The 14,013-nt window shown below is 37.7% G+C and overlaps 1 protein-coding gene across 1 annotated transcript in view; it reads right to left on the bottom strand.

Moving 5' to 3' along the window:
• The window catches only part of FIG4 (FIG4 phosphoinositide 5-phosphatase), a 96,266-nt gene that overhangs the window by 24,360 nt on the left and 57,893 nt on the right, over nucleotides 1–14,013 (bottom strand). The window contains exons 19-22 of the mRNA XM_006926067.3: nucleotides 11,590–11,673; nucleotides 9,661–9,856; nucleotides 8,589–8,671; nucleotides 5,848–5,934 (exon numbers count right to left, since the gene is read on the bottom strand). Coding sequence (XP_006926129.1) covers nucleotides 5,848–5,934; nucleotides 8,589–8,671; nucleotides 9,661–9,856; nucleotides 11,590–11,673 — 450 coding nt within the window. The remainder of the gene's footprint in view (nucleotides 1–5,847; nucleotides 5,935–8,588; nucleotides 8,672–9,660; nucleotides 9,857–11,589; nucleotides 11,674–14,013) is intronic.

Below are 14,013 nucleotides of genomic sequence, written 5' to 3'. Positions count from 1 at the left end.
AGGTTCTAAAGAATGACATATAAACTGAATTCCTGGAACACTCAGGGTCCCTCTCAGTGCCTTCACTCTGTCTCTCTCTCACTGTCCCTCTCACACTCTGCCTCTGAGAGGAGACCACACTCTGTCTGTGGAGTGTTCCTCCTTTTCTAATAGACATTCTTTTTGACTCTAACTTTGGCGTGTGTGTTGAATTCTTTTTACACTCTCTGCCAAAGGACCCTCTTCTCTCGGTGCAAGGCTTGGTCTCACCCCATTCCGGGAAATTTGCCTTGTCTTGCCATCATATCTATGGCTTTTTCATTTTGACTTTCAGCTGTAGCTTCCCACTACCTCCTTCTTTTGCATGACCACCCTTGCTCTCGATTAACTGTAAGTAACAGGAGTGTGTTTTCCAAGGTCTGCATTTATTTTACCCACTATGGATACACCACAGAAGCCTCTCTCATCTCTTCTGGCACCTTTTCTTCCTGACCTATCTTCTTTTTTCTAATTATCCCCAACAGGAATCACTCACACATACTTTCATTCAATCAACAAACATTTATTAAGTGCCTAGATGCCAGGAACAGAGCTATGTTTTTTAATTCATGTGGTTCTAGAAAAGGTGCATTCATATAAATCCAACCTGTGACTGCTACCCCCAGTAAGAGGCTCTTTGCATGGCAAACCAGTACAAACATGCTATATTTATGCACAGAAACAAAATTCATGAAACAAGATTTAACCACACTATTGGATTCAGTTCAATTTTATTGTATTTCTCTGTGTGGCAGCCTACTAAATTAATTTCATGACCCACTAATGAGTCAAGAATTACAGTCTGAAAAGCACTGTCCTGGAAAATATTAAGGAAACTTGTGCTTTGGAGAGATTACTCAATTAAAAAAAAAAAAAAAGAGCTAAAAATGCCCTGGAGGGAATGGAGGAAAAAAATGGCAAGGGAGAAAGAGGGAGAGAAGAAGATAAAAGTTAAAAAAATCAACAGAAGAAGATATGACTTTGGGTGGCGAACACACAATGAAATATAAGGGTGATGTATTATAGAATCGTACACTTGAAACCTATACAATTTTATTAACCAATGTTACTCCAATAAATTTAATTTAAAAAAAAAGGTAAAAGAAATGAGGTGGGGTGGTGAGGCAGAAAGGACTAATTTAGAAATGGAAAAGATATTCAGGAAAAGTCGGAGAAGGTTAAAGAAAAAAAAAGTAAAGGCCAGAATGAAAGAGGAAGAAAGACTGTTGAGGTAATCTCTGGGGTGAGGAAGAGGTCACAGCCTTGGGCTGAGGAGTTGTCACCTATCATCTCCAGCCTGTGGAGGGAATTAGCTGATTAATCTTTGATCATGGCCTCCCAACTGCTCCAACCCATAAGCCTTTAAAGACTGTATTCCCCAGTGTTTGGGAAAGATAACAAGAATTACCCATTAAGGTAGAAATTATTTAGCCTGCAGCACAGGGACCAGAGCATTATCTACAGAGGACTAAATGAAATCAGTGTGGGGTGGGGGGAGGGGCGGGCAGGAGGAGAAGGACCCCAGAGAGTGACTTCTATATAGGGAGTACATTATTGAAAATGCTATCATGAAAAGTAAACAAAGTTGAGTTAATGGTGGCCACTGTGTCACACTGATCAGTGTGAAAAGATGTGTTAATTCTGATTGTGTAAGAGCACCCTTTGATTTGTTAATTCTGATTGTGTAAGAGCACCCTTTAATTTGTGAAACGCTTCCCCTAACAGAAGCCCATACCCACAGGTATTCATTCTAAGGTCAAGAAATGCTTCTTAATATAAGGTATACTTAGAGAATAAATTCAATCTTATGGTCCTCAAACAGTAAACATATTTATCTTATATTACATTTTAGCTCATCTGCATTGGAAAAATCCTAAATTAGACAGTATTTATTCGAACTCCAAGTGTTAAACCATTTCTTAAGGGGCAATTTCTAAATGAGTGACACATATTCCTGGAATAGGTGAGCCAGAGAATAGCAGGCACTAATAATATATGTGTTCTTGTTCTTTTTGACCTACGCTGATTGACATTTGTTGCTCAGTTAAAAACTCCCAGAGAACGGGTAGGAGTGTAAAATGAGAACAGGTTGGTCTTTCATGAAGACAGTGAATCATTGCCAAGAGGCACAGCACCCTGCCCACTCCGGCACAGCAAGTCCTTCTATTGGGACCTTCGCACTTTGCATTTGGTCACAGGTGCAAGTGGAAGCAGGACAGAGGGGTAAAAAAGCTAAAAACTTGCTGTGCTTACTTTTATTCTTCTATCATAATCCAGTAGGAGAACAAAAAAACCTGGAGGGGCACAGGGCTTATGAGCAGGAAATAGAATAGGGGAAGAACTAAAAAAAAAAATGTTCAAGAATGAGGGAAAAAAGAAGCCACAGTGAGGGTGGCTGAAACCAGGGAGGCACTGGGGGAAATGGGCTTCTAGAGACGCTCAGGGGACCTTATACAGACTCTGAAAGTAATGGAAGGGATTAGGGGTGAGGGGGGATGTGTGTGGGAGGGAATTCAGTCCATTTCCACAAGCATTTACTGAGCACTCAATTTCAAATACTATTCTAGGGGCAGTAGGGGACAACAAAAATGGGCCCTCCTCTAAGAACTTAGAATACAGGATAGCAATAACCCTAAACAACAGCAGTGCTGTTCTGACGATGGCTAAACAACCTCTACACCATGTCATGAGTCTCGCAAAGTATGCATGCCCAAGAAGTATGTCTACATTAGGGACAATATGATGACTACTGGGAGAAGAATAAAGGTACATTTTCTTTAAATATTAAAAAAAAATTCAAGATTACACAGCAGAAATATTGTATCTGCATATAAAAGTGTCTACAATTCCAGATCATATCAGAGAATCAAAGAGAGGGCTGTTAACACTAATAACAAAGTATTTCTGCCACTGTGGTTATTAAAGTACCTGGTAACACCAGGCAATTTATAGCTTAGTGATGGAGAGCCAGCCTGTCTGGGTTTGAACCTAGGGTTCCTCCACTTCCTAGCTGTTTGACCTTGGGCAAGTTACATACTTCTCTGTGCTTCAGTTTTCCATCTGCAAAATAAAGGTGATAGTAAAATCTACTTCATAGGGTTATTGTGAGAATGAAATTAACACAAATTAAGGCACGTAGAACAGTGTCCATCACACACTGAGCGCTCAGTAAATGTTGGCTGATGTCATTTCTCTCTGATCAATCAATCACTACCCATACACTTGGGAAGGGGTATGAATCAAAGGGAGGAGTCACACTCAATCAAAATACAGGTTCGAGTGGGCTGACAGTATAGACATTGGCCAATTCGGGTTTAACATCCACTTCTAAGACCTTGGGTGAAAATGTCCAGCTCCCCCATCCAGGTTTCTGCACCTCCATGGTTGTATTTACCTCGTGTTTAGAAAAAGAATATTGGTTTGCCACCTGATTTCAAGAAAAATTGGTTAGATTGCGAATTATCCAGAGATGAGTAGATACGCATATATATAAACTTAAATTTATTACCATTTTTAAATCTACTAGAACCTAAAACATAACAAAATGAGAATCTTGATAATCTCATATAAATCTAATTTCTCTTGGTTTTGTCATAGCTTTAGAAATCTAAAAATGAATAGTTGACATTTTAATAACTTTGTTACAGAGTTTCAATTTAAAGTGCACAGCCATGCACAAACGCAGACACACACACCCCCAAAACAACAACAACAACACTCTTGGGCAGTTGCCATGACAACGTAATACTGGGCCTGCCAGGTTCTTTGTTATCCTGCTAAAGATGCTATGCAAAAACACACTCATGTTAGATTCTTTACTAATTAATTGGAAAAGGTTAAAAAAAAAAAATCTAGATTCACGTGGTTTTCATATGTGCTAGAACTCAGAAAAGCAAATACTAAATATTTTAATAAAAAAATTTTAAAGTAATAAATCAATTATAGATCAAAGTAGACTCAATATTAAAGAAAACAGGGGGAAAGGTTTATCTTTTCCTTTCTTTTATCTATTTTATCATTTTCTCCTCTTAAGTTGTGCCATATTATTTTAATGGAATTAAAAATACAATTTGGTTAACAGAGTTTCTTATTTTACCAATTTAAATACTTTCCTTCTTTGGCCACATCTATTTCAATTCCTTTAGGAGCTCATACTTCCATATGCTAATTAGACATAAGAAAGAAAACTGTCTTTAGGTTAAAAGGAGTTCATATGTTTAAAAAAAAAAAAAGAGGAAAAAAAGGAAAAAGAATAGTGATAGGGAGAGAAAGAAGACGTAAATAGCCATTTTGAAGGCTGTGATAAAACACTACCTTGGTTTTCCTTCCCCTTCTCTGATTAGTCATTTGTCTCCCTTGTAGGTTTCTCTCTGTCTCAGCCTTTAGACCCAGACCGTTTTCTCACTTTACTCTCTTTTCCTAGGTAGTCTCATCCTTAGCCAGTGGCTGTTATTATCCCCCATATTTATTTATATCCCCATAAGGCTCTCTTCTAACTTCCAAATCAGTAGACCCAACTGCCTCCTAAAGAGGCCACTTTGATGCTACTGTAAAGGCAACCTGGATCCTTCTGTAGTGCACCTTACCTCAGTAAATGGCAGCTTTGAATAGTCCTAAAGCAGGTACACTCAATACCTATCTGCTAAATGAATAAATGAATCAATCAGTGAAACCTGTTACACAAACCAAACACCTAAGGGCCATCCTTGATACGGCCCTCTTCTCTCTCCATGATAAGTCTATTTCACCTCCTAAATATTCCCCCAATCCATCTCGTTTCCAAACTCCTTCCAGACACTGCTCTCTATGGTACCAGTCTTTGCCTGGATTTCTATAATAGCCTCTTAACTATCAATCAGGAACATGCAGATGTAGTACACAGAGAGGTTAGGCAATTAGTATCTATCAAATAATGTATTAAATTTATAACGTTGGTCTAAGAAAAGAGAAGAGAATCTTTACTAAATGTCAATATATGCCAGGCACTAACTAATCTAGACACTTTGAATATACTACCTCATTTAATCTCCACAGTGACCCGTTTTCTAGAAGAAACTCAGCTGAGTACATGGTATCAGGGAGACTCTTCTGGTCACAACCTTTGCTTTGTTTGGTCCCAAGAAGCAGAGAATAATAATGAATATGAAAAAAATGATGATGATGGTGATGATCACAACTTATGGAGAACTTTGTCCAGAAACTGTTCTAAGCACTTTGTATTATTTCATTTAAGCCCACCACCCTCCTATGACATAGGTGCTATTATTATCCCAATTTGCACATGAGGTAACTGAGTCACAGAAGACTTAAGTTACTTGCTCAAGGTAAAAAAAAGAAAAAAAAAAAAAAACAAGAAGTGATAGAGCTGTGATTCAGGATATGAACCTAATTCTGTTTAAGGATCTACTAAACACTTGTTTAACTTATAGCAAGTTATTAGAACTGATGAGGATATATAGATAGAAGAGACAATCCCACCTCTACACTCAAGAGTCTTGTCTTGAACTTGAGGAGCCTGTCTGCAGGGTCAGAGCTGTTTTGTCATCCCACCTCTACCCAGCAGAGAGTAGAGTTCATGGAGAAGCCTCCATCAACTCCCATCATACATCCAAAGGGTGCATTGTAGGTACAGTCAAGGCTCCTAATCTCTTCCCCATTTCCATAACTACCTAGTTTTCTTTGGATAAGGTACCAGGAGGAGAGATGCTTTAGTGCTTATACCAGTATGTGACAACAATATTTTTCTTACAAAGTCTTAAAAAAAAAGCACTATAAATGACATGAATACAAAGATTTTTTTTATTATTATAGTTCTAATCTAGTACTTACAATTTTATAACTCCATCTGGGCACCTAGAACAGAGTGGCTGGTTGCTCTTGTCTTGTTTATGTTGACTCTGACCCAGCTGAACAAATCTACAAATTACAACAGATAAAATGTAAGCTAAAGAAGAAACTACTTGCAATAAATCCAATAGATCACTCGAAATGAAATGAGCTCTCAAATTACCATAGTATGCTTATTTCAGAAAAGCACACGCGAGAACTCTTTGTAATAACAAGACTTTACTTATAAATGGTTGCCCGATTTTAGAGCAGGTTTTTGTTAGAGGTAAAGGTTGAGGGATTCTGCTTAAATGTTAAGTCAGAATCATGGATATAAGAATGAAACAAAATGTGTCCTTCATTGTGCTTCTGTTTACTTAAATGTGATACAGAACTGAACCAAAATGTTCCTGAAGCCAAAGAGGATCTTTCAGGGCCTCGCATATCTAAAGGTGACTGTGGCAGGAAACATGGGGAAACATGAGGGAAGGTGTTTGTGGTGAGACAAATGACATGGACAGGGCAGGATCAGGCCAGGGATCCATATCCTGAAGTAGGGATGCTGCTGAGAGCCTGCGACATGGACTCGGTCCTGTAGGACCACAAGAATCCTCAAGCACAGTCCAGTCACTCCTGAAAGCACTTTCATTGAGATGGAAGGGACTGAGGAGTCCATGTGCCGAGCACCAGTGTCACCACCCCTCCTTAGAGAACACTGGAACAACACTAACCCAGGCTAGAGGTTGAGAGCCAAAGGGAATCACTCCAGGCCAGCTCAGCAGTGTAAGAGGATGTCTAGGATGGGCCAAGGGCCACCAGCTAGTTCTCAAGTGCAGACCTGTCTTAGGCGCGGCCTGGGCTGCATTCACCCATCTTCCCCTCAAGAATGTGCCTTGTGATTTTATTCTAATATTCTCCTGGGAGGTTACAGGGCAGGATTAAAGGGCTAATTACCTTTCCACTTTTCTACTATTTAAAATATTTTCTATTGATACCTATGGATGCTTTTATGATTTATTAATCAGCTTTTTTAAAGGTCGAGCAAAGTGGCTGCAGAAACTACCAATTATTAAATCATTATGATGCTATTGAAAAACTTTTAGTTTACTTTTATCAAACTTTTTTCTTCACTAAGTAAAAATTTTCATGCTTTTGAAAAGAATGTCACATATCTAATATCTGTACAGAACTTTAAACTTACCAAATCATGTAGATCATCACTGTCAGAATTTAAAAAAATAAAAGATCTGGTAGGAGTCTGAAGCTTTGAAGGCAAATGAAAGTACAGAGAATAGGGTTCAGCAATCGAACAAATCTCTGCAACCAAGAAATCCTCAGGAATCTGAAGGTGGCTGAGGGTCAATGTAGGAAAAACAGGCAGGAGAACAGGAAGCTGGAAGACAGGCTTCAGAAGCCAACTCTAGCTGCATCACTTCTCTCCCCAACACTGTTCTGTGGCAGCCCACACGGGAGCTGTGACAGGCAAGCCAGGCCAAGGCACTATTTTAGTGGGTACCAGCTGACTGGGTACAAAACTGCAGGAGAGGGCACTTCGCAATTGAGGGCAGAACTACATGGGCTCTTGCCCTGCTATTAAAACTCTGCCCTCTGGATCAGAGCAGGCACTAGGAGAGCCCCAGGCCCAGCTGGGGGCAGAAGGGGTATAGTCAGTCTCTGAACATCTTTGGCTACCCCTGACATGGCTATCCACTCACCAGATGCTGATGGAAGGAGGCTTCCTCTGCCTACAGCAATGCCCATGGCAGATGGAGAGGGGAGATCCCTCTACTGCTAAGAGGGGCAGACCGCCACAAGACGGGGCTACTCGCAGAGAGAGGAAGAGATGCCAGGCCCCATTTCTCTCCTTCCCCTCAGGTCTCCATCCTAAGCAGGGGCAGCTGATATCACCAACAGCATAAAGAGGATGGTACAATCTAAAATAACAAGACACCCAAAAAGCACAGGAAAGGTCTCCTGGATAAGTCACTGAATGGCTGTTTCTATGCTCTCAGCCTATAAAGAGGGATAATAATATCTTTTCAGTCTACTACAGAGTTGTCTAAAGAACAAGTAAAATGCTGTGAAGTATATACACATCAAAGAAAGAGGTGTTGTTCTTCAGAATATCAAAAACAGAATTTTACTCCAGGACATGGATTCCTTCCACTCCTGTGGTAATCCTCGCCCTACAGGCCTGCCCTCACACACTTCTTAGACTGTTTCCCAGAGATGTGGGTGAACAAGGCTGTATCTCACTCCTCAAGAAAGGAGAACTAGAAGGGGCCTCAGGGGCAGTCTGAGATAAAAAAGCTCCAGGTGAAGGTTATATCTAAAGCAAAAGATACTTTTTGCTTAATTAACATGAGCCTAAATTTCAGTCCTAGACATGTACACTCACACTCTCTAGTATAAGCGAAGTCGTATTATTCAGCCTTTAACCCAGATAATTCATTCTTCCAGACCATGCTGCTCACAAAGGCCCACTTCAACAATTAAAGAGTTTAGCTACACTCTTGTGAATTCATGTCTGTGTGTCCAGGAGTGAGGAGGGTGTGGCTGAGTTCTGAATGACTAAATTGGCTTCTGTTAAGACAGTGATGTATCATACTAGCGCTTCTGCAGTCGAGAAATGCTGTGCATTTCCCTCTGTATTAACTATTTTCATTTTTTAAAAGTTATACTAGATATGTTATTGTGGTAATATATTTGCATTTTTTCTTAACCTCTATACGGAAGTTGTTTACCTTGAATAAATGGAAAGATCGTCTTCTGAGAGGCCATCCGAGAGGTTAATTCCATATACCTCTTTCATGGGCTGGACTACATTCTGGAGTTAAAGAAAAAAGAACCAGGAAGAGTTTTTAGACATCTAGCATATTAATTATTTCCAAAGATGAAGAAAAATGAACCTGTGAAGTTTTGCACAAAAGTAATCACGACGTTGCTTCAATTTATTCATTACACTTCTCAGTTAATGGTTTTTTTTAAAAATCTGATTTCATTTCCACTAAGAATAGTTTGTTTTATGGTCAAAAACTTAAATAATTACCAGTTGCTTTTGTGTAATGTAGGCACTGAAAAACTTTTTCTGCAAAGGGCCAGAGAGTAAATATTTTAAGTTCTTTGGGTCATACCATCTCTGCTGTGACTACTCAACTCTGCTGTTCTGGTGCAAAGACAGCGGCAGACAACATGTAAGCAAACAGGCATGGCGGGGCACCAACTAAATTTTATTTATAAAAACAGGAAGTGGGATGGATCTGACCAATATGGTTGTAGTTTGCTAGCTCCTGGAATAATGGATTCAGTTCTTATAGTAACACATTTGATTTGCTATATCTACATCTAATGACTTTTGGCTATTTCCAGAAATCACATTTTCCCAAAGCTAAATTTGGTTCTTTTGTCGTTTATTTCCCTTTTATTTCTCCTGAATATGTTGGTAATATCAAATTGAACAGGATGAATTTCCCACTGGGGCTATGCAAAATTGTGGGGCCCAGGTCCCAATCCTGCATTCCAATCATGGGCTGATTTAAGAGAAACAGGATTCTCTCAAAAATTCTGAAGTGATAAGAAATTCTCTATTATACCTATGAGCCAAAAAACACCAATTTCATTTCAAAATGAAACGATTTTCAATACTGTCTATGTTAAATGTATTTATCTCTGCAGTGCCTCAAACACCACATGGTAGACTAGTGTGAGTGAGATAACGTGACTTTTTCTCACTCTCAGCCTTTTAATGAGAGTAGAATTTGAGAAATCATTCTCTAGAGCCTCATGCTGGACTGCGTAAGCTCCTCTGCCCCACACCTCAGTCACTTTGGCACTGTCTCCCGTGTCAGTCATCTTCACTGGAGTAGAGCGCTGGGACACAGAGCCCTCCTCTTCCCGATCGGTCCCAGAGTCATCTTCAGAGCTGCTGGACACAGCCTCCTCGCTGGGCGGGGGTGGGGCGCTGGCAGCCGTTTTCCGCTGCAATACGGCTTCTTCTCTATTGCTTTTGTTTCTTCGAAAAGATGAATAGAGAAGTGAAGCATCTTTAAACCGAACCCTCAACACTCACGGTGCAGCACTCTGTCCCAAAGCCTTAGTCCTAATGAAGCATAAGAAAATGACTGCAAAAAAACTAGTGTTTGAGTTTAAGCTGTGACAAAGGGAAAACCTTAATATTCTATCATGTATAGGTACTGATCTTAAATGAATTTAAGCCATTGTAAATTTAGAAAATAAACCAGGATATGCGTGTAAGCCAGTGCAGAAAAGTTTTCTGACCACTTGGTTACTGTGCCTCCCTGTGGTAACTGAAATCAACATTTTCAAAATTTATGGTTCAATAACATTAACAGACTATATGTTTGAGATATTAGTAAAATCACCTATAACTTGTAAAAGCTTCAATAGCCAAATCCATGTATATTTATTTCATTCCCTCCTATGATTTTTATCAATCACAGTATCAGCTGATTATTTATACCAAAGGAATGAATAACTGATGAACATGAACTAAATTCTAAAATTTACTGTTATTAGTAAGTAACTATATTGTTGGACATTCCTTCTAACAGTAGAAAATAGATGGGAAGAAAAACATAAAAAAACCCCACACTTATAAAAGTATTTACTTTTATTTTAGTTCCAAATTTGAGAGTAGTTAGAATACTAGCGTTTTCATTCAGAAAATATTTTATAGTATTACTTTTTGGCTTTTGTTAAAAATGTTGCATATTTCACTCTTTAAAATACCATAATATTCTGAAATGTTCTAGCAAAGGAAAATGTAATACAATCTGACCGTGGGTTAGATAATTGAGAAACTAAATTAGTTTCTGACTTCCTAAATTAAAAATTAAAGTCGATAGCATTTTTGTGCTTTACACTAATATAGCTGGTCATTTATGTATTTGTCTCAGGAATTTCTTAAATTTGAAACTCCTCAGGACATCCCTTCTTTTAAATTCCGTAGCTATTTAAAACCACATATTTAAGCCACAGAATGGTATGTCTGGAAAATAGTAATATATATCCCACTGTATAAATTACATGTAGCTAGAATCAAATTAAGACCCCATACACCCTCCTAAATATAATTAGGACTCAGGATCTAGTCTGGCCAGGGTTTCTGGTCAAGGTCTAGAAGAAATCTCATCTCTAGGATTATTCAAGCCAGAAGCAGTAAGAGAGATTCTTATGCTAGATCACAACACATTTCAGTCCAGTCTCTAAGCATGAAGATGAAAACATGGTTTGTCTTCTTCCCCATATAATTAGATATAATAAAATAAATCTTCCCCAACACAATGTTACAGTAATACACAGAAAAACTATTAATCTCTCTATCTGAGCATATTTGCTTTAATGTTTCCTCAGCATGTCAGCAAAAATAAATACAATGAATATATATTTTTAGCTAAGTATTTTATGTCGAGGGAAATAGAAGATGCTGAATTATTTATAGGACATAGCACAGAATATCTGCTACCTATCTTCATGCCATCTGTGATGTTCCTAATTTAAAATAATAAAATGTACTATGTTGCTGAAATTCTCAAAAATTGTACTTTCCACATTGAATACTTTAGTGATCCCAGTGCTATAAATAAACTGCATGTATAGATGCAATAAATGGACTATGTCCCAAACTATGTGACTTGAAGTTATTAGTTTAGATGGAAATTATATTGCAAGTGCTACATTATTTTACATGAATCTTTAAAATTTCATTCCATATGCAAATCTTACCCCAATACTGATTTTCCGGTTTCATCTGGTTTACGTACAGTAAATGGACTTGGATCAATGCCAACGGTCTTAGGCATAAAGTCACTTAAGAAAGAGGAAAAAAAATTTCATATGAATCACTGTCTATCCATATGATATTGGCTTCTTCCATTCAATTCACATTTTTATACTACTCCTTCTTAGCTCTTAGAGCTATATATATTCTGAGTCAAATGTTCAGGGAAGCTTAGGTGATCAGGGCCATAAATCCCCATGAACTAATGGCACTAGGTAACTTCAATGTTGTCAGTTTTTACTGTGATTTTCTTTATGATTATGAGGCCCAACAGTTAGGAATTTCAGATTTTGTTTACTGAACAGAGTTGATATCTGAATTACTAAGATGTATACTCTCTGGTTATATATCACGATTAGTTTTCAGGTAAAATTAAACTCATAAAAACTAATGATAAAATACTAAGACACTCAGTTTTATGGACAGTGTTTTTATTACATTATATCACCTAAGGAGGCTGACATAATGATCAAAAACACAGTAGTATGAATTAAGGTATCAACATCTACCTCATTAAGCTAAGGTTAATTCATTGAAAACACTGTTGGAACACTTTAAATAGAAACTTAATTTAACACTTACTAAGATAAGCTAAAGCAACTTCCTCACTATACAAGGCCTACCTTATTACTGCTGAAGCAAGATCGAACTCCTTACTCGATGCCAAAAAGACAACAGTTATTGGCAAGGATACTGCTCCAAGCGTAATTCAATATTACATTTTTTGAAGGAAAAGAAAGTAATATTGAATCTGATTCAAAATGCTTCTTTAACAGTTTGAAAATGTTGTTTTAAAAAAGTGGCTGAATTTTTCTTTCTTTCTTTTAGGAGATATACAGTTGATCCTCATTATTTGTGGACTCCATATTTGAGAATTTTCTTACTCACTAGAATGTATTTGTAACCCCAAAATCAACACTCAGAGCTTTCACAATCACTCCCAGACTTGTTCACATGCAGAACAGTGAAAAATTAGAGTAACCCGACACTCATGCTCCCAGCTGAGGCAGAACAAGATGACACTCTGCCTTTTTGTTTTAGCTGTCATACTGTAAAGAGGTATCCTTTTCACAGAGTATTTAGTGCCATGTTTTTCATATTTTTGAGCTTTTTGTTGGTGATCTCAAAGTCTAAAATGGCCCCCAAGCATAGTGCTAAAGCTGTCTTGTGTTTCTAAGCACAAGAAAGCTGTGTATTATAGAGAAAATATGTGTTAGAGAAGCTTGATTCAGGCATGAGTTATAGTGCTGTTGGTTGTGCGTTCAATGTTAATGAATTGACAACATATATTAAATATGGTATCTTTAAAGAGAAACACACAAATCATTGAATGGTTGACGAAAATGTGTTACCAGAGGCTTTCAGGAACCTAACCCTGTATTTTCCCTAGGAGCAATAATTCAGTGTTCTCTAATTCATTAGTGTTTTCAGGAGCTTTATAGAACACAACTCCTGCAATAAAGATCAGCTGCATACCTGTATGTACACAAATATGGAACATCATTCATCCTTTGCTGAGTTGAAAAATTCTGGAAATGACAATGACCTTGCAGTTAAAACTGCTAACTTTAACAAGTTTAACTGAAAATCAAGCAAGTAAAAATTCCAAACTTTCCAACTAAAACTGAAGCAAAATGTAGAGTGATTTCTAGGAAATAAAACCATAAAATATGTTTCTACATGTACTGCGTTAAACTTAGGCACACATATAACAACACACCTGAAGAAAATTTTAAATGCAAATATGTAAATTTAGTATTAAACATAATAATCAATAAGTGATTTGCTTTGCTTAATTTTCTTATTCTAGTCTCATCATTTTTCTGAAAGGCCCCACCAAAGTCTAAAAGAGAGAAAAATAAAGTATGTTCAAAGGTGACAGGCCAGGATGGGGAGAGTTTGGAATAAATGTCACATTAGTTATGAAAGAGAGAATATTTAACCTTAAAAAATTAATATTGCTTCCTCAAATATATGGCAAGTTGTCATATAGAAGAACTAGACCTGTACTGTGCCTAATAAAAATAGTACTATAATGAGAGTTACCATTTATTAGTCACCCACCTGTGTCAGGTACTACATTAGACACTTGGCATGTGTGTATGTATATATTTATGTGTGTGGAGGGGTCACACTCACCTCTATCTATATAAAATGAGGACACGGAGACTTGGATAGGTTGGATAATTTTCTCAAAGTCACAGTGGCTGGTCTAAGATTCACATCCCAGCCTTTCTAGTACCAAAGGCTATGTTTTTTTCCCACTAATTATGTTAGCTCTCAATTTCTATGCTCAGTTTTAAAACTTGTGTTTATTTCAAGTGACAAACTAGGACCAATAGGAGGTAGATTTCAACTTATCAAGGGGA

This window comes from Pteropus alecto, unplaced genomic scaffold (genome assembly GCF_000325575.1).
Source record: "Pteropus alecto unplaced genomic scaffold, ASM32557v1 scaffold79, whole genome shotgun sequence".
Classification (NCBI taxonomy): domain Eukaryota; kingdom Metazoa; phylum Chordata; class Mammalia; order Chiroptera; family Pteropodidae; genus Pteropus; species Pteropus alecto.
The sequence above is the reverse complement of the archived record's forward strand: the minus strand, read 5'-3'. Positions and strand labels throughout refer to the sequence as shown.